At 42.1% G+C, this 21452-nt stretch overlaps 2 protein-coding genes across 7 annotated transcripts in view; one reads left to right on the forward strand and one right to left on the reverse strand.

Annotated features, from left to right (window-relative positions):
• Positions 1-856, reverse strand: part of LOC146467412 (uncharacterized) — a 59304-nt gene extending 58448 nt beyond the window's left edge. Inside the window, exon 1 of the mRNA XM_085125876.1 lies at positions 519-856. Coding sequence (XP_084982002.1) covers positions 519-719 — 201 coding nt within the window. The 5' untranslated portion in view covers positions 720-856. The remainder of the gene's footprint in view (positions 1-518) is intronic.
• The window catches only part of LOC146467413 (uncharacterized), a 40105-nt gene extending 18976 nt beyond the window's left edge, over positions 1-21129 (forward strand). For 3 of the 6 annotated variants that reach the window (XM_085125882.1, XM_085125880.1, XM_085125881.1), the window contains exons 2-11: positions 3919-4097; positions 4930-5178; positions 6014-6262; positions 7476-7701; positions 9460-9622; positions 10607-10762; positions 11852-12123; positions 12820-18206; positions 18625-19230; positions 20067-21129. In XM_085125882.1, the coding sequence (XP_084982008.1) occupies positions 3919-4097; positions 4930-5178; positions 6014-6262; positions 7476-7701; positions 9460-9622; positions 10607-10762; positions 11852-12123; positions 12820-18206; positions 18625-19230; positions 20067-20450 (7871 nt within the window). In that variant the 3' untranslated portion in view covers positions 20451-21129. Of the gene's footprint in view, positions 1-1031; positions 1519-3918; positions 4098-4929; positions 5179-6013; positions 6263-7475; positions 7702-9459; positions 9623-10606; positions 10763-11851; positions 12124-12819; positions 18207-18624; positions 19231-20066 lie in introns of those variants that run through there. The other 3 variants (XM_085125879.1, XM_085125883.1, XM_085125884.1) reach the window with 3 other exon arrangements.
• Positions 21130-21452: the final 323 nt, after the last annotated feature.

The following is a 21452-nucleotide window of genomic DNA, read 5'->3' on the forward strand; positions in this document are numbered from 1 at the left end:
TTGCGCACGAGAAAGCCGACGTCAATCCACCGTAAATAAAATAACTTTAATTGTTAACCTGCCGGGCAATGGCAAAAATTAAAATCTATTCAAAATCGGCGACAAAAACGTTACAGATTTCTACAGACTACGTCACAAACTGCTGCATGACTAACTGCATTACCCGATTCTACTCAGAAGTGTCAACATACACGATTACCCCTTGAATCTGTTTGGACAAGCATGACACGCAATATCGACGATTGCGCAACTTGACACGAAATCCTCCAATGCGGGGGCAATATTTCGCCGTCACTAAGATAAACAAGCACATATCTTGTCACATCTAAACTTGGCGTTTTGCTGCTCCATAAACACTGAGTGTTAAAAAAAAAACTAACAGGAATTCTAAGTATTGGCAAAACTTTGCCCGCTACTCTCCGGACAATAAAATACGGCATTTTGTCCGTCAAACCCCTTAGAAAAATGAAAGTTTAGTTTGGTTTAAAAAATTTTACCGTGTGTACAGACAAACTCACCAGAGCATGAACTTGAAATCCATCTGTCTCTGTGGAGTGTGCACCTCTTGCGCTATGGACTGCAACTTCATAGGAGTAGGTACATTTTGTGTGTTGAACAAAGGATAATAGAGTATGATTTTGCTTCAGTACAGCACCCTTGCTATAGTCCAGGTACAAAATAACTTGCAGCAATGCCACCAAACAGCGGAGCCAATTCATGGCGTCTGGTGTGCACCCCTCAAGGTAACCAAATGTCTACAAAGGGGCGGGTACACGAGATTTACATAGTTACTTATAAACGTGATAGGCAACTATTTTCTGTCACAATAGTTTCCATGAATTTCAAAATTACTCAATCGATGTTGATTGAACGCGTTCAAGCTTACCGTCTCAGCACTTGAAATAGCACTGTCAGTGAATTCCGATATCCCTAAAACAGACGATACTGAAACTCTGAAACGAGGTAATCGTTTCAGCCTGAACGTGAATCAGGTCCTAGCAATTTACACCCTGCCCAAAATGATAATTGTGTAAGACGCAGCGAGTTGCAAGAAAGTGAAACCCGACCACTTCAAAACAACGTAACGCCGACTCTCTTCGCCAGAGCGACTGCAAACGATAAACCTTTTTAAAATCTTTACACCTCTTCCTCTTTGAATTTAAAACGCAATGTGGAAGAACGCATTTTTAGCAATTTCGCTGGTGCTGCTGTTTTGCACAAGGGAGACGGAATCCTGGCGACGGAGAAGACGCAGGCGAGCACCTCCGCCGTGCAGTCCCAGAAACTGTGCAGTTAGTCCTTGGGGTTCATGGGGAGCGTGCAGCCATCAGTGTGGTACCAGTGGATCACAGAAAAGGACAAGACGGCAAACTTCACCAGCAGCCTGCGGAGGATCTTGCCCGTACCATTTCACTGAGAGTCGTGCGTGTAACAGAGATAAATGTCAGTATGGAGGAACCCCTCAAAGTAACGGGTGTTCCTGCCGGGCTGGCTACAGGGGAACGTGCTGCGAAGGAGGTAAGCGCTGTGAGCTTGTCAGTGAAATATTTTTTCACCTGGGAAAAGAATTGGTAAACGGAGAGCACCATAGAAAAGTGCTTCCATTTGTAGGGTCGTACGCGCGAAATTCGTTCGTAGACTCAAAAGGTAGAACCGCGTTGAAAGACAGTGCTTCTGGAAATCCTCAATCATTTAATTGGATAACATAATAAGCAGTATTACTGGAAAGTACTGCTTTAATAGAATCTTTCATTTGAATGTTGCATCCGCAAACTCAAAACGTGAAACCACCTCGAACAACGTAATAAGCAGCATCACTGAAAAGTACTCCTTAGTGACTTTTATTTGAATCGCCACACTTGGAAGTTTCCGCCATACCACAGACAACAACTTAATTCCGTTGCCTCACTAAGGTGGTCGAATGTTTTAATATTGCAAAATAATTTTAAACTCGAGAGAATATCATTACAGTTATTGCGCAAGGCTACCAGGTAAACAGATCTTTTTTGCGATCGAAGATATCTGATATCGAATATATCTATGCATTCTCCGTCGTACATTCGGAGACCCTCAAACTCCGGCTCCGCAAGATGTATCATCCATTTTGTTTATGACAGGAGCGGTTATTTTTGCTGCTAAGGGCTTGTAATATACACGCCGGAAGGTCATGCCTTTGTTCGATATAACCCAAAATGCGGACATGACCCATGCAATTCACGAACGGAAACTAACTGACGGCAATTAAAGAACCGTCGACAGACAACAACAATTCCTTCGTCAAGTGCTGTAATGTAACCATTCGTGCGTGACAGCACGCGGGCATGATCACTCTTGAACACTTAATTGACCGCTGTCAAGCGGAACCGGATATCACAAGTACTAAAGAGAAGCGTGCATGACATCAGGTCCTACGTTGGCATTTATAGAGCAGGTATAAAAAGAAATGCCTTTTTGAAGAGCATTTTTTGTTAAAAAAAATTAAGCTATACACCTCCCGTATGCAATTTCACTGCCACATACTTTATATTTTAGGCCGTTTCCGCACGAGCAATACTTCCTCGAGAAGGTTTTCAGTTATATGACTGTTATGTAGTATGAAACGAATTTTTACAACCTTGTTAGAAAAATGGAACGAGAGGTTTTAAAAAAGAAGACTTGCCAAGGAAACTTAAATTTTGCCCTACGATATAGCAAACAATTATGCATTAGACAATTTTGAGAGTGTAAAATTGTTTGTTAACAAGTATTAATTGTTTAAACATTTTTGTTTTGTTGTTACATGTGTGTTATTATTCTGCGTAGGACTGACCTTGAACTATCTGCGCAAGCGCTATTGCAAAGGACAAGAGCCTATACGTAAACTTTGATCGTGCGCTCTGGCATTTCTTTGTATTTGTCTTCATTTGATACTTGCGTATGCACTAATGCTTGGGCTTCCGTTGCCAGAGAAGAACAAAGCTTAACAAATAAACTACAATGGCAACCTACATAACAAATAAAAGCCCTTCATCTGCATTGAATTTTGGAAGGCAAAGTTTAGTAATTATTATGTAGAGGGGGGAGGGGACGGAGGGGGCCACTCAGGACTCCAACCTCTTGCCCAACTCTAATGCAATTTCTCTCCACAATGGAACAATTTTTGTGCCCCGTTTATCAGATCCAACAATTGAGATATTTTCCGTTCATGAATCCGTACCCCATATTATTTTGCTTCTTGCAGCGAGCTATGTAGCTAGTGGACATTACTTATTTTTTCTCCATAACAACACGTCAAAAGCCTCACATTTTGTGGCTAGACATACACTCTCCATTTGCCTGTTAAATTGAATTCCGTGAAATGTCCGTCGTATAATATCTTACGTGGTAGGCGCCGAAAAGAAAGAGCGGTTGATGAGCGCGGAGTGCGAGGCACAAGCTGTTCATTTCTTTAGACTAGCTTCTGACATTATCGCGCGCGATATTGGCCGCCTAAAGATTTACGTAAGCCGCGTATTTCTTGTAAAATTACAGTTAGTGTATGTAGTTGATTGGAAATAGGCTTGCCCTGTGAGATTACAGTGTATAACGCTTGCAAACGACTGCATTTCTGTACGCGTGAAGCTTCTGAATGGCTACAAAACTTGCTTTTAGTGGAAAACCAAAAGAAAAAAAATAATTACCTATATCCCTAAGTTAATGAACTGACCAGTCAGGGCATTTGCATTTATTCGATCGAATATTCTGTGATACAAATTATAAATAATTCCCCTCACCCACCAACCCCAAGTGTTCAGTAAAGCTAGTGTTTCTATAGGCGATAAATCCACATACATACATCGTTCAAAAGTAAAATTATTCAATTCTACAAACTCACCTTCCTCCAGCTCTTCCATCCTGGATAATATTATATTATGATTAACTTGTTCTTTCTCCTTTCAGATGTGAACGAATGTCAGAGCAAGCCTTGCCAGCACATCTGTACGAACACGTTCGGTAGTTATACTTGTCAATGCCACTCGTGCTACACCAAAGTGGGGACAAGGTGCGACCTGAGGCAATGTAAAATCAGTGGAAGCTGTTACCCATATGGTAGAGTGAATCCTAGCAACCAGTGCCAGGTGAGATAACACAGAGATTAAGGCGTATGTCAGTCAGTAGATAGATCTGCACCTTTCAAAAGTTCTATTTTCACTGAACCCTTATAACTAGCAGCTGTATTGTTTTTTTTAGGGGTAGGAACGGCATTGTTCTGTTACTCGTTCTTTGCTCGAAACCCACTGGCAAGATCGTGAATTTTGCAAGACTTGCAGCTGTTAGTTTTTGGAGAATACAGAACATTATTCCAAACCTTCTTATTCGCGAGTTATAAACCATGACCCTTCACGTTTATAATATGTTGAACAGCAATCATAAGCTTTAATTATTGTAATAAATCTGAGGCACAAATAAGTGGTTGCGATCACTTTGAGCACTTATCGCAACCTGCGATTTAGAGCTATTTATCCCAAGTTCAGAGGAATACATACTTGCAAAAGTGGCTCGTACTCACGGGCTCTTCTACATATCAATGGAAAGTTCCATCCATAGTTTGTGAAAATGCGTTAAAACATTTGGCCGCAATCCAGTTTCTGTTCCACATTAGTGAGAGGTGCAAGTTGGGACATTCGACTGACACGGCCAATATTTCCATCGAACATGTCATACAACGAATGTTAGCAACAAACCAAGAAATGAGACAACTATCGCTTTGAAATTTCCCCACGAAGCAATTTTGAGCATTTCTTAGCAATTTGATCTTAACAAAAACGCTGGAAGAGTTACATTAAAGCTGTCATGTAACGAGATAAGTCCATCACGTTTTCACTGTCCGCCATGTTTTTTGTTTTCTTAGCCGCTAACCAGTTCCTTTATTGGCTGAAGCCAAATAAAAATTCACCATTTTCTTCGCAGGACTGCAACAGTGCTAACAAGGTGGGCTGGACAAACAACAACGCTTTGTCCTGTAGCGACGGTAAAGCCTGTACTAGAAACGACCGATGTTCAAGCGGCACGTGTGTTGGAACGCCATTCACGTGCCTTTCATGCGAAGAGTGTTACAACGACGCGTGCCGCGTGAAGCCGGGATGGTGCGTCATCCAAGATGGAAATGTCAAAAAGTGTTTCCGCCATGGTTCCCTACGACCGGGGCATCAATGTCAAGTAAGATACAATGAATAAAACTTTCCAAAACCGGACTGAGTTCTTAAGGGCTCTAAGGAGGCGCAAATTCTTAGGTTGGGTGGAAGGAGGGTTGGGAGAGTAGCTGTTAGGCCCGGGAGAGGGGGTGGGGGTGTTAAGAAACACTACCTGCGCTGTCAACTTCTCAATGGTCTGGAAAGGGGAAAATCTGTCCTACCTATTTAGGGCCATAACCTTTCGCTTTTTGTAATTGGGAGAGGCATCTGTTACGTTCCCACACAATATTTTTGTTGTTTTGAAAACCAACTCGATTTGACACATTCCGTCGCCCGCGCGTTAAGAGACACACACAAGTCAATTTTAATTTTCACAGCATTTCCAAGATATTGTGGACATTTAGTTTTTAACATGTCTACGCGCGAGTGTGCTTGGCTACAACTCGACGTAATTGACCATTTCCAAAATGTTATTTACATGCAGTCGCGGTTGATCACCAACCTGGCAAAGGAGAGAGAGAATGAAATCGAGATCCGTGAACGCACTCCCTGATCTTTGATTATTACTAGTTTATTATATATTTTTACCAGACCAAACAACCTTTAAGGGGCACTTCTAGTATGGTTTAAGACGACTAGTTTTAAGACTCGTCATAGTTATTTCGGGTGCCCTGCTACCAACTTTCTTGTTCAGATCCAAATATATTAACTTATTTGTAATTTCTTTCTTTTCTTGGTACAAATAAATTGTTGTTGTTGTTGCTGTATAGCGTTCATCAAAAAATATATATATTTTTTAATCGGAAAGCCGTCCACCTCGTATGAATATACTGTCTTTTTTTTTTTTTTTTGCTTCATAGCAATGTGACAGCAACAACAAATATCAGTGGACCAACAACAACAATCTAAAATGCCGTGACAGCAACTTGAAAACCAAAGATGACCGCTGTGTAAGCGGCGCATGCGTGGGGACGCCATACAACTGCCTTCCGTGTGAAGCCCATGATGGTAGCGGCTGTCCAATCAAATCAGGATACTGTATTATAATGAACGGAGGCCAACGGACCTGTTATGCTAAGAATCATTACAAACCGGGAAATCCTTGTCAGGTAGGAGTGCAAATTACGAACCCTTCAGAGCTTTTCCTTAAATCATTATCGCAACGCCTTGCATAATCAACGCAGCAGTCAAAACCGAAACGTTAGTTCCTTGTTTTTAGTGCTTTCCCTTGTGCAAGCTTTATAGGCAGATATGGTAACAAAGGGGGCGATTAGGCCATGTTATATGAAGATAGATTTTGAGCACTATATACCTAGATATCTGAGATGATTGAACCTTAACATAGGGAAATCCGCCACTATTACTCATAGTCAACATAGCCCTCTGATCAGTCAATCTCAATCAGAATGAATTGTAACTACGAAACTGTAACCACAACACGGCGTTATATTATGACTGAAAGACCCTCGCAGTGAAACTAGCAACTTAAACAGTGGAACAAAAAAAAAAAAAATTAAAACAAACAAAAAACAAAACGAAGAATCATTCTTCAAAGGATTCGAAACCATGACTTTATAATATCAATCAATGCTTTTGCCAGTTGAACTATCAAAGCAACCGAAGAACTAGAAGTGGCCATATTTCAACTATACTACACAGCGCATAATACACAATACATTAGGTTTGTTTTCCTCAGCTTTGGCCGCACACCAGTGGCACGTATGAACGACCCTCGTTCGATTCAAACAACAAAAGCAATAACAAATACAGCATCATCGGTGTATAAATAGCATGTAAACACTGCCGGATACGAAAACCGAAAAAAACAAAACAAAACTAACAGTCGGAAAAACTGACTAATCCTCCGCGGTCTAAAGGATATTTTGCTAAACAACTAAATACCAGACTTAACTAGCGGATCGTTACAGAACTAAAAGTAACCTTCAACCACATTTTGCAACAAAATCAGAATGAATCAGTGAAACTAGTATGGACCTGGAATGACCCCACACGTGACAACACTTCTCTTTGAACAGTATATTACCCATAATGCAACTTAAAATGGTCGTTCCAAGCCACATACCGTAGAAATAACGCTTTTACTCAAACGCCAGAATCACATTCTGTGAGATCGTAGATGGTGGGTAAATGAATGTGGATATATGAGTGAATCACCTGATAAATGAAATCCGCGCCATGGAGTTGTGCTGAGAGAATATCCGGATCGAAACAAGAAAACCTATGGGCACTGACAAACGCATTTGTTATAGAAATGCGTTATGTCGATGTAAACATTTTTCGTTGATCTATTTTCTGTTTTAGTGGTGTAATCCAAGCACTAGTACCAGCACGTGGTCAAACCGCGAGGGCGTGGCATGTGATGATGGTAACAAGTGCACACGTGGTGACACGTGTCGCAGCGGTCAATGCACGGCCACGCCCTTCACTTGTAACTCGTTGTGTCAGTACTGCGATGGAAACAGCTGCAGACTCAAGACAGGATTTGGATTTACGAACTTTAACAAGAAGTGCACGTGTAAGATAGGAGGTATGTATGAAATTCAAAGTCACTGAGAATCCACGCGAGACCAAGTTCGATTCCTTTTTCACCAGGGTTTAATGCCGTACCACTGACCTAGTCATGTAGTATATTCATATGTGATACACTCCCCGCATAATGTTAGAATCAATAATTTCAAAACTGTATCTGGGCTAATAGAGAGGAAGATGACAAAACGTAAGCCTCACTCAGGAGATTAATAATCTACCTGGTGAGAATATGGAGTCAAATACTCGTTCAAACTAAGCGAAAATGTAGATAAGTGGTTTTGGAGGCAAAACAGCACAACCGCCAACGATTCTACCAACATACCAACGAAAACCAGAGTTGTAATTGAAATGAAAACTTTAAATCACTCTCTACATTTTTAGGTCCAAACGGTTATCTTAGTTATCAACTATGTTGACAAAGGAAATATTCGATTTCACCACGATTTCTTTAGAAACTAACGCCCTCATAACTTTATGGAGTCTGTGATTCCAAAAAACAAAACAAAAAAAAATTCCCATAAAATACAGATACCTCGAGCTCAGTCCGCGGAAAAACTAAATTTACAGCCCTTTTCAATGTTACGTGCATGGTGGACGACATTCATCTTTCGACGTCGTCTTTCGACATGCTATGTAACCAGGCCTATCGTGTGCAAGTCACATATCGCAAACATGGCGGAATTGCCAGTTGTTTCAGACGCTGAGTTCCGCACAGCTATGCAAGTTTTCGGTCTCCCTATTGATGAAAAATCTGAGGAAAATGGCCGAGAAGTGGTGCTATTTACAAAAACTGCTAATATGACATGATGAAACCCATCAAGATATTCATCAATAAACAACTCCGGTTTTGTCAGTGACATGCTTCTTATCAAGGCGTTATCACGATCTGTGTAGAGAAAGTCATAGTAAGTACTTGTGGACTAGAGAAAAACGACTACAAGCCAATATTTCAAACTGAAAATACCTGAAAACTGCTCCAAAATAAGATAAAATCACGATGAACACGAATTCACTTACGTGACAGCACTCGTAGTCTCCTTCGCCTCCTGGCGGTCTTTACATCCTTGGTTCTCTCGTATAACGCCCCTTACGTTGGAAACGAAACGTTTTGAAACAAAACGACTTCGTGCAGTATCCTCGATAGAAGAACCATAAATGTATCTATGATAAATCACTCGCCATCGCAAGTCTTCGGACAGAGTCTTCACCATTTCTGTGTGCGGACATGCGGGCCTGGTTACATAGCACGTCGAAAGACTGCGTCGAAAGGTGAATGTCGAAAGACTTCCGCTATGCACGTAACACTGAAAAGGGCTGTAAGCCGTCCATTCAGCGAGACGATCAAAACGTCAACATGCATTAAAGCAGTCAAGCTTCAACTACAGAATAATAGAAACTAAGATTTGAATAGCGTTTACGGCAAACGTGAGGTTAATGTTTATGTTTTCTTGAAAAAAATTCTGCTGTTTTCCGTTTGCCATACACGTAATACTAAATCTCTCTATCAGTTGACGATACCCGTGCTCGATATCTACTTGAGTAAAAAATGAACGTCAATGTAACCAGAACTGAAAAACATCGTTTTAAGGATTATATTCACGTTAAGACTATAGAAGACAGGCACGATTTTAAATAAGCAACTGATGAGTGACCTTGGAGATAGATACAGGCCTGGGGGCCTGTACCTCAGTGTAGTCAAGAGAACGTGTCCCACGTCGATTATAACTTAAAACACGGTTTACTTTTTCCATGTTAGGCCAGGACTACAATCATCAAACTTTAAACCCCTCAAATCAGTGCCAGTGGTGTGACTTGTATGACTCAGCATCTCGAACTAAGAGTGCCTGGTCAAATCGCCCAACAGTCCCGTGTGATGATCAAAACAAATGCACCAAACAGGACAAATGCAGTGCCGGCAGGTATGAGCTAACGACGCAACAGTGACGTATACAAATCAGTCAAGTGAACAGTAATACAGTAAGATGAGTAGACAGCAAGAAAACTAATTTCGTGCGCATACAGATGGAAGAAAATAGCATCATCTACAATACACTGTTTCGGAAGTGAAAAGAACACAGCTTGCTCGCAATAAGCCAAATGTTGTGCTTTAGAGATCTCGGACAGGAATCTGAACAGTCAGTGGGCTCGGGTAGATTCTAATATAATAAAAAAGGTCTAGATCTGAAACTCACTGACTCCATTTAACTCGATTAAACTGATCATAATGAACCGGGGTCAAAACTGTTTTGAATTGTGAGCATCACTAAATACCTCTTACTAACCTCGTTTTCTCGAGTTTTTTACCGTTGATTGATGGCCAAGCGCGAAGCGCGCGGGCCATAAATCAACGGGGAAAAAACGAGTATCTGTAACTTACATTACGGACCGAGAAAACGGGGTTAGTAAGATTTTTATTATATTTCTCAGGTTAATCGGGCGCGCGGGAAAGGAACAACTTTCAAACTTAGCGGGGCCGTGCAGTAAAATACGGCCCGCAAGATTGACCAATCACACCGCGCGTAGTAACTGAGAGATATAATAAAATGGTGAAAGTTATGTATAACAATATTGGTTGATTATAAAGAAGCTATAAGTAAACGTATGAACAACCTTAGTGATCGAAAAAAGATAACAAATAAACAAACGAAAGAGAAATGGATAGCATGAAATAACAACAGAATAGCGGAACACCAACATAGCTAAGGACAATAGTCTGACGGACTTGTATGACCAAAATTTTCATTCTGAATCTTAAACGTCAGGACCACACACAGTTCTCTACTAAAACAGTTAGTTACAAAGCTAATTGCTGTACATCTAACAACTGCATGAACACAACATTCATCTTAATACCAACGTCCTATCAAAGAGTTTTGCTCGCTTTTTTGGCAATATTTCTCTAGATGCGTGGGACAAAGCTACTCTTGTCAATCGTCCTATCCTTCAACCAGTTGTATCAAAACTTCCGAGTGCGTCGGCGATGGAACCTGCAGGCCAGTTATGAGGGCAAGTGGAACGATTTGCCGCAGGGCAGTCGACATCTGTGATCAGCCAGAAAGGTGGGCACAATAAAATAAGCAGATGTAATGAGATTCCAGAAATCTATAGCTCCTAAAACTGATTAACTTAACCAATAAAGCCCTCCGCGTTGTAGGTATCAAAGAAAAGGGAACCCTACCTAACGTGGAAAGGCGGGTGGAACATCTTATGAATCTCTTGAAAACAAGAACAACAACAAATATTCATGTATTCACATTTTCTGATATTCTGATGTGTAAACGGTCACATATTAGAACCACCTCCGTACCGTAGGAAATTACTGTTTAACCGCTTTCCTTGAAGGACGAGTGAAAAATCTTACAAATCTCTTAAAAACAACAACATCAACACCAACAAAAACGTTAATGTATTTACATATTCTGACATTCGGATAGGTAAAAAACACCAAAACAAAGTGCTATTTAATAATGATTTCATTTATACGGTCACAAATTAGAGCCACCTCAGTACCGTACGTAGGAAATTACTGTTTAACCGCTTTCCTTGAAATGATCGCGTAAACGTTTTACCCTTTTGAATATGTGTAAATTGGAACAGGTGACTAGGTGTGATGGGAAGAGTGGAGGGGGAAGAAAAGGAGACTCTTTTGATAACAGGGAGTCTTGTGTCAGTCTCCTATCTCTGGCCTTCTGAGCCCCAAATACAGGAACCGGTTGTCGTAAAGGGACTATTGGTCGAACATAATAACAATTAAATAAAATAATCCGTATCGTCTGTCCCACGATTTAGTCATTTAAGTTGCAGATCGCAACGTTTTGACTATTTACTGTCAGTCTCCATCAGCGCGCGATGGGGTCGACTGATCGTGCTTGAGTATTTTTATCATGAAGGTTAGCTGTGATTGGCGGAATTCGATCTTCGCTGCTTCGGGAAGAAACTGTCCCTTCTGCGGACCGCAGTTGCTCCGGTCTCTTGCTGTGTTGACCTACTGTTGACGTCATCGCCTGATAAAGACTAACAGTAGGCCTTCGAAACGTCGCGATCTACGACTTAAGTGGCTAAATCGTGAGGCAAATTATTGTTTTATTTATTAGGAATAGGCCTAGGGTGGTTATGTACATATGCTAATGTATGTACATGTTATCTAGGTGTGACGGAAAACTTGGTACGTGCCCCGGCTCTGTGGTGGATAAAATCACCGTCACAACTGGCACCACCCAATTGATGGATCGATCATTTCAGTCAGCCATTAGCTATCAGTACTTCACAGATAAACTCTACCTTGGTCTCTCGGGCTTTTCTGTTTCTTGCGGCCAGTTGAATCTTAAGTGGTTCCTTCTATCGTCATCCTCTGCCTGCAACACTGTCTCGGCCGTAAATGGAACGTTACCTAACAGTAACACACAGCAAAGTTTGACAGGTAAAGAGACCTCGTGGAACGGAGAAAACCTGAAGGGCCAATTAGTTTTCCATGTAACGAGCTTTAGACATAATTGTTTAAGGAATAGTATAGGAAAATGGAACCACAAAGTAAACGCATAGGGTCGGTTATTAAAAGAAAGCTTAGACGGTATTTAACAAAACAACGTTCTAAGCCATTTTCGATTTTGCCAACAGTCATATGTAAACACTGTTTGCTGCTGACGGTAACACTGAAGGATTGCATCCCAGACTAGAAAACTATTTATCTACTTAAAATAAACAACACATACACAGATTTCGAGGCCCTTTGATTGTCTTAAGCTGCGGCCTATGTTAGACTCTGTTCAAATAACTGGCCCACAATCTGCTCCGATAAAAGGTGTGGTTCTAATTCCAATTCAGCTTGATTTTGCAAATCTCAGCCTGTATACATACAGATTTACGTTAGCCAGATCCGCAATAAGTAGCTTGTATGCTTTAATTAGGAGCAGGCATTCTGAGCATTAAAAGGAGGCATTTACAGCTGCAAAGGCAGGCATTTCAAAGGTGAAATTTGGCCTTGATCAACTACACTTAGGTTGACCAGTGCTATATGGTAAATTTCTACTAGGAAATTGTAACTGGCGCTCATTTATTTACATCTTATTATAATTTGAACATTATTACTACTGGTAATTTCTGTTAATTATGACAGGGTTAACTCTTCAAGATAACAAGAGCTACAAACTTTCCATACAAGCTGCCGATATAAGAAACAACATTCCTCAACTTGTATGTAGTAGTGTGGTCACCATTGACACATCAAAGCCACAGGGAGGGTGGATACGCGACGGGCCTGGAGCTGACCTGAGATACCAAGCCTCGAAGTTGTTGCAGGTGAACTGGGGAGGATTCCAAACAAGACATGGTGTCGGCAAATTTCAATGGAAGGTGCTTGTCACTCCATTTAACAACAATCAGAACAACGAACTTATGCCTTTCACGAACGTTAACCTAAACACCAACGCAGGAAAGACATTTAACAGCGTAACAGACGGTTCAAAGGTGAAATTCGTTGTTCGAGTCTTCACGAAAGCTGGCCTGTTTTCAGATCTCACAAGTGACGGAGTTGTCATTGATTCCTCCGCACCTGTGGCAGGGAAGATATACGACGGAAGTAAAGTTGGCTTGGACCTGAAATACGCCAAATGGACAAATTCATTCAGCGCAAGCTGGGACCGATTCACTGATCCCCATTCTCCCATTTCGCGATACACTTGGGCGGTGCAGCGTCAAGGTGCTGGGCTGATTACTACATTTAAGACCACGGCACTTAACCGCTCGCCTACAGCAACGAACCTCAATCTAGTGTCCGGTGAAAGCTACTGCGCAGTCGTCAGAGGCTATAACGAGGCTGGACTTTACACCCAAGCCAAATCAAACTGCCTGTTGGTAGACCAGAATGCACCGCAACCTGGTAATGTTAACGATGGACACTTCAGTGATATTGACTACCAATCAGAGGACACCATGATAGCTGCGAACTGGAATGGTTTCACAGATGGAAACAAGGGAAGTGGGATCGTGGAATACAAGTACAGGATAACAGAAGCCAGTGGAAACATAATTCTCCCCTGGACATCTGCTGGAAAGGCAACAAACATCACGCACACCGGGTTAGCTCTCAGGAATAACACGAAATATTTCGTGACTGTTAAAGCAATTGATGCAGTGGGTCTAAGCACTGACGTCACTACTGATGGCGTTACTGTGGATACATCCCATCCCGTGTTCACAGGCAAAGTTGTAGTGACAGGAGAAGATGATGTCATAAATGGAACCCAGTGTGTCTACATACCAAGTATATCTTCAGTTAAAGTGCAGTGGGTTGGTTTTTCCGATGCACACAGTGGACTTCAGCGATATGAGTGGGCGATTATACTCTCGGACAAGTCACCGTCAAACTCTGACTTTACAGAAGTCCCAGGCCCTAATCTCCCAACATCGGCAACATTCAGAAACCTCGCACTTTCACAGGGTAAAGGCTACTACGTCATCATCAGAGCGTACAATGGTGCGAAATTGTATAGAGACGCATATTCAGTCCTAATGATACCCGACGCTACCCCTCCATCCCCTGGAAAAGTGTTCGATGGTTCAACACCACAGGTAGATATCAACTATCAGGCCGACGTCAAACATGTCTTCGGCTCTTGGTCAAAATTTCCAGAGCCCCACACTGCTGTAAAGCAGTATTATTATGCTGTTGGAAGCTGTATAAAAGGAAACTATCATGTCACTGGAAATGGGTTCGTTAAACTTTCCCCTCCGACGGCCACCTCATTTACACTAGGAAAAATTACACTCATAAACGGTCAGCGGTATTGTATCAAAGTCAAGGCTGAAAACAAAGCTGGTTTGCTTAGTTCCGAAATATCTTCGGATGGCTTCGTTGCCGACGTGACGCCTGCGAGTTCGCGAAACGCGCAAGTGCTTGACGGAAACACGGCATCGGATATAGATTATCAAGACAACACCACAGCGATGTCCGCAGAATGGGAGGGTTTTGCTGACCCCGAGTCTGGCATTCAGTATTACGAATATGGAATAAGCAGAAGTCGAGAAGGGGTGATGGATGTTTTTGCTTTCCGGAGTGCAGGACTCAACACTTCAGTTACTGTACATGGTTTATCATTATCTGACGGTGTCTATTACGTGACCGTTTGTGCAGTGAATAATGCCCATCTACGAAGTTGCCTCAGCTCAGACGGAGTACTCATCGATTTCACTCCTCCTAGCCATGGGGTGGTGCATGATGGGATTATTGAACCAGACCTTAAATACCAGTCCTCTTTGTCTTCTATGGCTGCCAACTGGGAAGGAGTATGGGATCTTGAGAGCAATATTGAGAAATTCGAATGGAGTATTGGAACCAATGTAAATGACAAGACCAGTGTTCAAGACTTCATCGATGTTGGCCTATCAACGCACGTGAAAACTAAAGCGATTCTAAATTTGTCAAGTGGAACAAAGTACTACGTCCACCTGAAAGCGACAAACCAGGCAGGATCTGTCAGGGAATTGGCTTCAAATGGCGTCATAGCAGATGGAACTCCACCAATACCAAGCACAATTTACCCAGGTTTCGGTTCCCAAGACGGATGGAAATATAGCAAAACAAAGAAGACTTTTTACTCTGCTGTGGCAGCAAGTATTGCAGTTTACTGGAACAAATTCTCTGAGCCTGAAAGTGAAGTATGGTACTACAAGTGGGCTATTGGCACAAGCAAATGTGGTACTCAAGTGCAACCACTTATAAACATCGGTCGATCGACCTACGCCAATACAACAATGTCTGAGCTAGTGTTTAGATCCGGCATTAATTATTACGTCACTGTGACATCAAGAAACAGAGCTGGCTTAGTTTCGCGATCATGCTCTGAAGCACTTGTCTTCGACAGCACTCCGCCTCATCCAGGAGAAGTCTATGTTGGACAATCACCACCCAGCAGTGGAACGAAAACTTTCATCAGCAACAATATTGTTATTTCCTGGAAGGATTTTAGAGACCGTGAGAGTGGTATCAGCAAATGCAACATCTCAGTTCTAGACCAGGTCGGCCAGGTTCTTTTTATCGAAACTAGAAATACGTCTTCAGGCGATGTCTCACTGCCTCACAGTCTCCGCCTTCTTCAAGGAGAAAGTTATAATACAAGCGTCGAGTGCGTAAACCATGCTGGTCTATCTTCTTCGTCAACTTCCGTTTTCGCTATAGATAACACACCACCTATTTCCAGCGGCCCTATAACTGCAGGTGTATCACGCGATAGCGCTTTCCAATATCAATCAGTCACAACTTCTATCACAGCAACTTGGCCACCGTTTGAAGAACTTGAGAGCGGTATCCGGAATTACCAATTTGCCGTAGGTACTCAACCCTACCAGGACGATATTGTGGGCTTTGAAAACGTGCGTTTTGCAACTCAAGTAAACAAGATCGACCTCAGTCTTTCGCAAGAAGATATATACTACATCACAGTCATTGCAACTAACCTGGCAGGTTTAAGCGCAAATGTCTCATCGCTTGGACTCGTGATTGACACGACCCCTCCACAAGCTCTGAATGGCTGCGTGCATGATGGCCTCAGAGGTCCAGACATTGACTTCTTTTCGCCTATTATGGATCTTGCAGCGCACTGGGAGGACATTATAGATTCCGAAAGTGGCATAATGGAAAGTAAATACTGTCTTGGAACTAAACCTCGAGGCTGCCAGATACGAACAACAACAAGCGTGGGAGCAAATAAATCGTTCACCTGTCCAATATGTAAAGCAAATCCTGGAGAGCGAGTATATGTCACAGTACATGCTACAAATGGAGCAGGTCTTTCTGTTACTCGCAGCTCCGATGGAATGCTATTGGATGTTAGCCCTCCACGTATGGGTGATGTTATTGATGGAAACCATGTGACCGGAGTGGATTACAATGTCGTGCTCGAGGATTGGAATGTGTCCATGTCTTGGTTTGGTGTAGAGGATGTTGAAAGTGGCGTGCTATCGTGCAAATGGACAATCGAAGGAACTGATGGGAGCAACTTGTTTCGAGACGATATCAGTAATAACTCAGCTTACGGTCAACGAAACGTGTTTTCGAACCCTCAGACTTACAAAAATATTGGTTTTGTCAAGAACGTAACTTACCATAATGTGCTGACGTGTTGGAATAAAGCAAACATGAATAGCACAGCTCGATCGAACGGTTTTAGAGTTGAATCCATCTGGCCTATACCGGCTCCCGTTCGGGATGGCGCAAGGGAAGGTGTTGATCTTAACTATATAACGAGTACTAGAATAGTTAGTGCCAACTGGGACCCATTTTTGGACGACATCGTTGACCCGGTCACCCATTACGAGTTGGCTGTAGGTACAGCTGTCGGCAAAAACAATATCTTACATTTTAAAAGTGTGGGACTCAGAAAAAGCAATGAACGCTACCTGGAACCAAACGCAGCTAGTCTTGACGCTGGTCAGAAGTATTACGTCACTTTAAAGGCGACGACAGCTAGCGGCCTCAGCAGTACTGCCAGCTCAAATGGGTTTATTGTAGACCCAAGTCCCCCAATGATAGCAGAGGTTATCACGAGTCACCTTGTTATGGACCAAGATACACGAAGCATCGAAATTCGCGGTTCTTGGGATGGCGTAAAGGACAATGAAAGTGGCATAAGAAGGAGCGAATACTGCTTGGGGACCACACCGCTCACCTGCGTGCATGGTTCTTCAGAAGCAGGATCTTCCACATCTGGGACGATTGGCCCTTTTACTCCTCAATCGCAAGTAGAGTATTACGTTACTGTATTCACTGAAAACAGAGCTGGCCTCACGTCAGTAATGTCTTCAAAGAAGCTGATTTTCGACACCAGTCCTCCATCCCAGGGCACGGTTAACGATGGAGTCGACCAAGACATCGATTTTACAGATTCTATGCGCACATTAGGTATTCGTTGGGAAGGGTTTAAAGATGAAGAGTCTGGTATTAGCAGTTGCTCGTGGTCACTCATCGAACAGTCTGCCTCGGATAACAGTTCTTTTTTCGGAAATGATACTGTTGTGTTCTCACAACTCGTGGGAAGCAGCGGCAACCTCACACACGGGAATCTGAGTCTCGTGCCAGGTGCTCGCTACGTTAGTAAAATTACCTGCACCAATGGTGATGGCTTCAGCAGCACATCCTTCTCTGATGGCGTCATTGTAGACGTCACACCACCAAGCTCTGGTCTAGTTCATGACGGTTCATCTCTTCAGTTCGACATACAGTATCAATCCTCAATAACTGTCGTGGAAGGAGTGTGGGAACCGTTCAAGGACCAAGAGAGTGGGGTCGTGAAATACCGCTGGAGTATCGGAACCTCACCTGACAGCACTGACGTCTTAAATTTCACAGATGTCGGTACGATAACCACAGCTAAGACTGAAAACCTTACACTAACGCATGGTGTGCGTTATTACATCACAGTCGAGGCCACAAATGGCGCTGGAATGACGTCGCATGGATGGTCTGATGGGTTCCTGGTGGACGTTTCTCCCCCTGAGCTGACTGAGGTAAGATAATTTACTTTCAACCCTTCAATGAAGAAAAAAGCTATAAATTAATTATTAATTAAAGTTTTGCATAATGTTAGGGATAATTTTCACCTGACTACAAACGAGTGCTCCTCGTGCAGAGAAGATCAATACCAATGTATGGGCACGCTAAGGAATGCCATCACACATTTACTGCTAAAGTAAATGGTGCCAAATTGTATTCGGATAGTGAAGGGTCACTAACTCGTGGAAGGAAGACAGTTGCCCGGAGTTCCTGATTGTCGTCGTTACTAACCAGTTAACGAGGCTCTAACATTGGCCAAACAGGAGACTAGTCCAAAGCAAGCGTGCTATATTAAAACGTCGTACTCATCAGCTTGATCTTCTTTTACGAGGACAGGATGTAAACTAACTCAAACATTTATGATCCTTTCAGCTTTCACGTGGTGCAAGTATATGGCTTCCGCATGGAAACAGCCTGCGTGCGTCATGGAAATCTCGTGATCCAGAGAGTGACGTCCACAAAACTGAATTCTGTGTTGGAACAGTATCCGTCGGCTGTCAGGTTAAATCCATGACTGAAATTTCTCCAAATTCAACAGACATCACATGTGACGACTGTCAATTAAGCCACCAAGGGACATACTACGTAACCATCCGCGTGACAAATGGTGCTGGTTTGTTTACACTGGCAACAACGGACGAAATAAAAGCCGACTTGACCGCGCCCTTGGTTGGTAACGTTATCCCACTAATTGATGTCACGCCATGCGTAGTCAACTGTACTTTAGTTGCAAACATCACCTCCTTCGAAGACAAAGAAAGCGGTATGAAGTTGTGCAGTTACGCGATAAGAAACAGCTCTAATTTTATTAGTGACTTTATAAACAATGGATTGAACGAAACCGTAGAGGCGGACGGATTGCAGTTAGTGGCTGGTGAAAGGTACTACTTCGTTGTGAGGTGCGAAAATAACGTTGGACTTGTCACAGAGAAAGCTTCTACTGTAGCAGTAGTTGTTGACGACACACCACCAACAAAGGTAAAACCTTACTATAGAGCGGGTCTCTTGACTATTTTACTATAGCGTAGAATCTTAAGTCGTTTCGAGTTGCTCTAACATTTAATTCTGCTGATAAATCCATGACAAATGACCACAGTTAAGTAAAAAGTTATTGGACAGAATTTTTCTTTGCTATTAGTTGTCTTTCTGTGTTTTGTGCAGCTAGCGATAAGTGCGCAAAACAACTCGTAAGCCAAATTGCAATTGTAAAAAAACTATATAATTAAAAAAAAAATTTATAAAAAACTATATAATTCAACCCCCGGGTTGCAATTTAGTTTTAATAAAGCATCTATCTAGCTATTCCTGGAACTGAAAAACTTTATGTTTGCCTTACGTTTATAAGATAAAAATTGCGAGCGTTTGACACCAAAATAAAGTTAAACTGCGTGCAAATTTCCAAACCAGATCCAAAAATATTGTCAAATATACTCTTTTTTTTCTGGCTAGAAATCAAAGACTTCATTCCATAATCAAACCAAAAAAATCGCAAACATGGAATTTTCTTAAACGAGGGAAACATTGAACTATACGACTATAGATAAACATGTGGCCTTCGGATTCCAGATCAAATTCACTGATATAAAGAAATATGGTTGGTTTTAACGAGGAGAAGAAACAGGACAACGTGTAATAAAATCCCACTGCCAAGGATGCCTTGAAAACCAACAACGAAGACAATCCACATATAGTGCGCCAGGGGCCAGTGACGTTACCAATGCGTCACCTCTCTTCACAAATAAGGAATTGAAATGATCCAAGTAGCTCTCGTTCCCAAGATAACATACTGATGGGATTTTACCGCTTTTTTTCAGGGGTCTGTCATAGTAAGCGCGGACCGCACGCATGACGTGTTCGACATACACTCCAGCTGTCATCTTTTCAACAAGACACTGCGGGCTCACTGGTACGGTTTTAACGACGATGAATCAGGCATCAACGATTTTCGCGTTGCAGTTGGCAAACAACCTAACGCAACAGACGTTTTACCATTCCAGAGCGTTGGCATTACAACAAACGTCACGCTACCTCTCAATAACACAAGTGGACTGTTTGATGGAGATATTGTGTACGTAACAGTTGAATCACGCAATCCTGCAGGATTAGTAACGCAAAGTACCTCGCCTCCCACAAGGTTGATCTCAGCAGACAGTGATGCGTACCTGGCTGAGGGAGACTTCTATTGCTATGACGTTTAGAGGATTTAGAAATCGAGCATTAAGAAGTAGTCGTTCTAGTGTCCAGTCCCCACGTTCCTTTGGTTAGCAGTAGAACCGAAGATCTCAAACGAAAATGACGAGGAAGAAATACAAACGTAATCAAACTTACGCATGCGCAAATTCATTTTTCCATGTAGCACTTGAATTTTTGGAAAAAATTATCATTGCAACAATCATAAGGAGCGAAAATCTTCACTTCACCTTGTTGGCAATCTCCCTAATAATCTGTGAAAAAGTTGTAGATATTAAAATTTTAATGGCTTTTAAGAGTTATAATAGAGTTAACTAGACGCGAAAATGTTCCTTCCTCGTTACTGAAAAGTTGACTGTGAAAGTAAGTCGGTGGAAAACTTGTCACTGAGAAAACCCACCCATCTGAAGAGCAAAACAATGAAACAGTGTCCCAATGTATTCATCTGTGTAGCAGATGGTGTTTTAGTCTAAGCGGATATAGTTTGAAAACAATGCTATTAGAAAAGTTTTCTAGTAATAGGTGTAGAAATAATTGTACAAATAGAAGCTTTTAGAAAGTTCGAGGTACGTTTAGGGGTTCTTTCAATTGTAAATTCGGAAATCAATATTCAAAAGGCAAATAAATTTTTGTCGATAAAAAAGTTGTCGGGGTTGAGTCACATGACATCTCTTCCTACACCGATTTGCCAGGGGTCTGATGGGGAAAGGGCCTATATAGGGGATTAACTCTCTTACCTCTTCATCCTCTCTGGCTCAAGTTGGAATCAAACGAGCGAGAAGCTAAGCTGAAAGCAAGCTCTTGTCAGCGTGCAACCCACGGGAAAATGGATGAAGCGTATCAGTCAATCAGAGCGCGCGCATTACTGACCCTGTTCCCTATGTTATAATAAGAAGTAATAAGACTAAAGAAAGAAACATCCTTGTTGTAAGAAAATTAATTTTCGCATTGATATTACGATACGTATTTTGATGATTTCCATCCGGAAACTCCGCTCACCTGGCACTATG

Source organism: Pavona decussata, unplaced genomic scaffold (assembly GCF_977016875.1).
Source record: "Pavona decussata unplaced genomic scaffold, jaPavDecu1.1 SCAFFOLD_136, whole genome shotgun sequence".
NCBI lineage: Eukaryota > Metazoa > Cnidaria > Anthozoa > Scleractinia > Agariciidae > Pavona > Pavona decussata.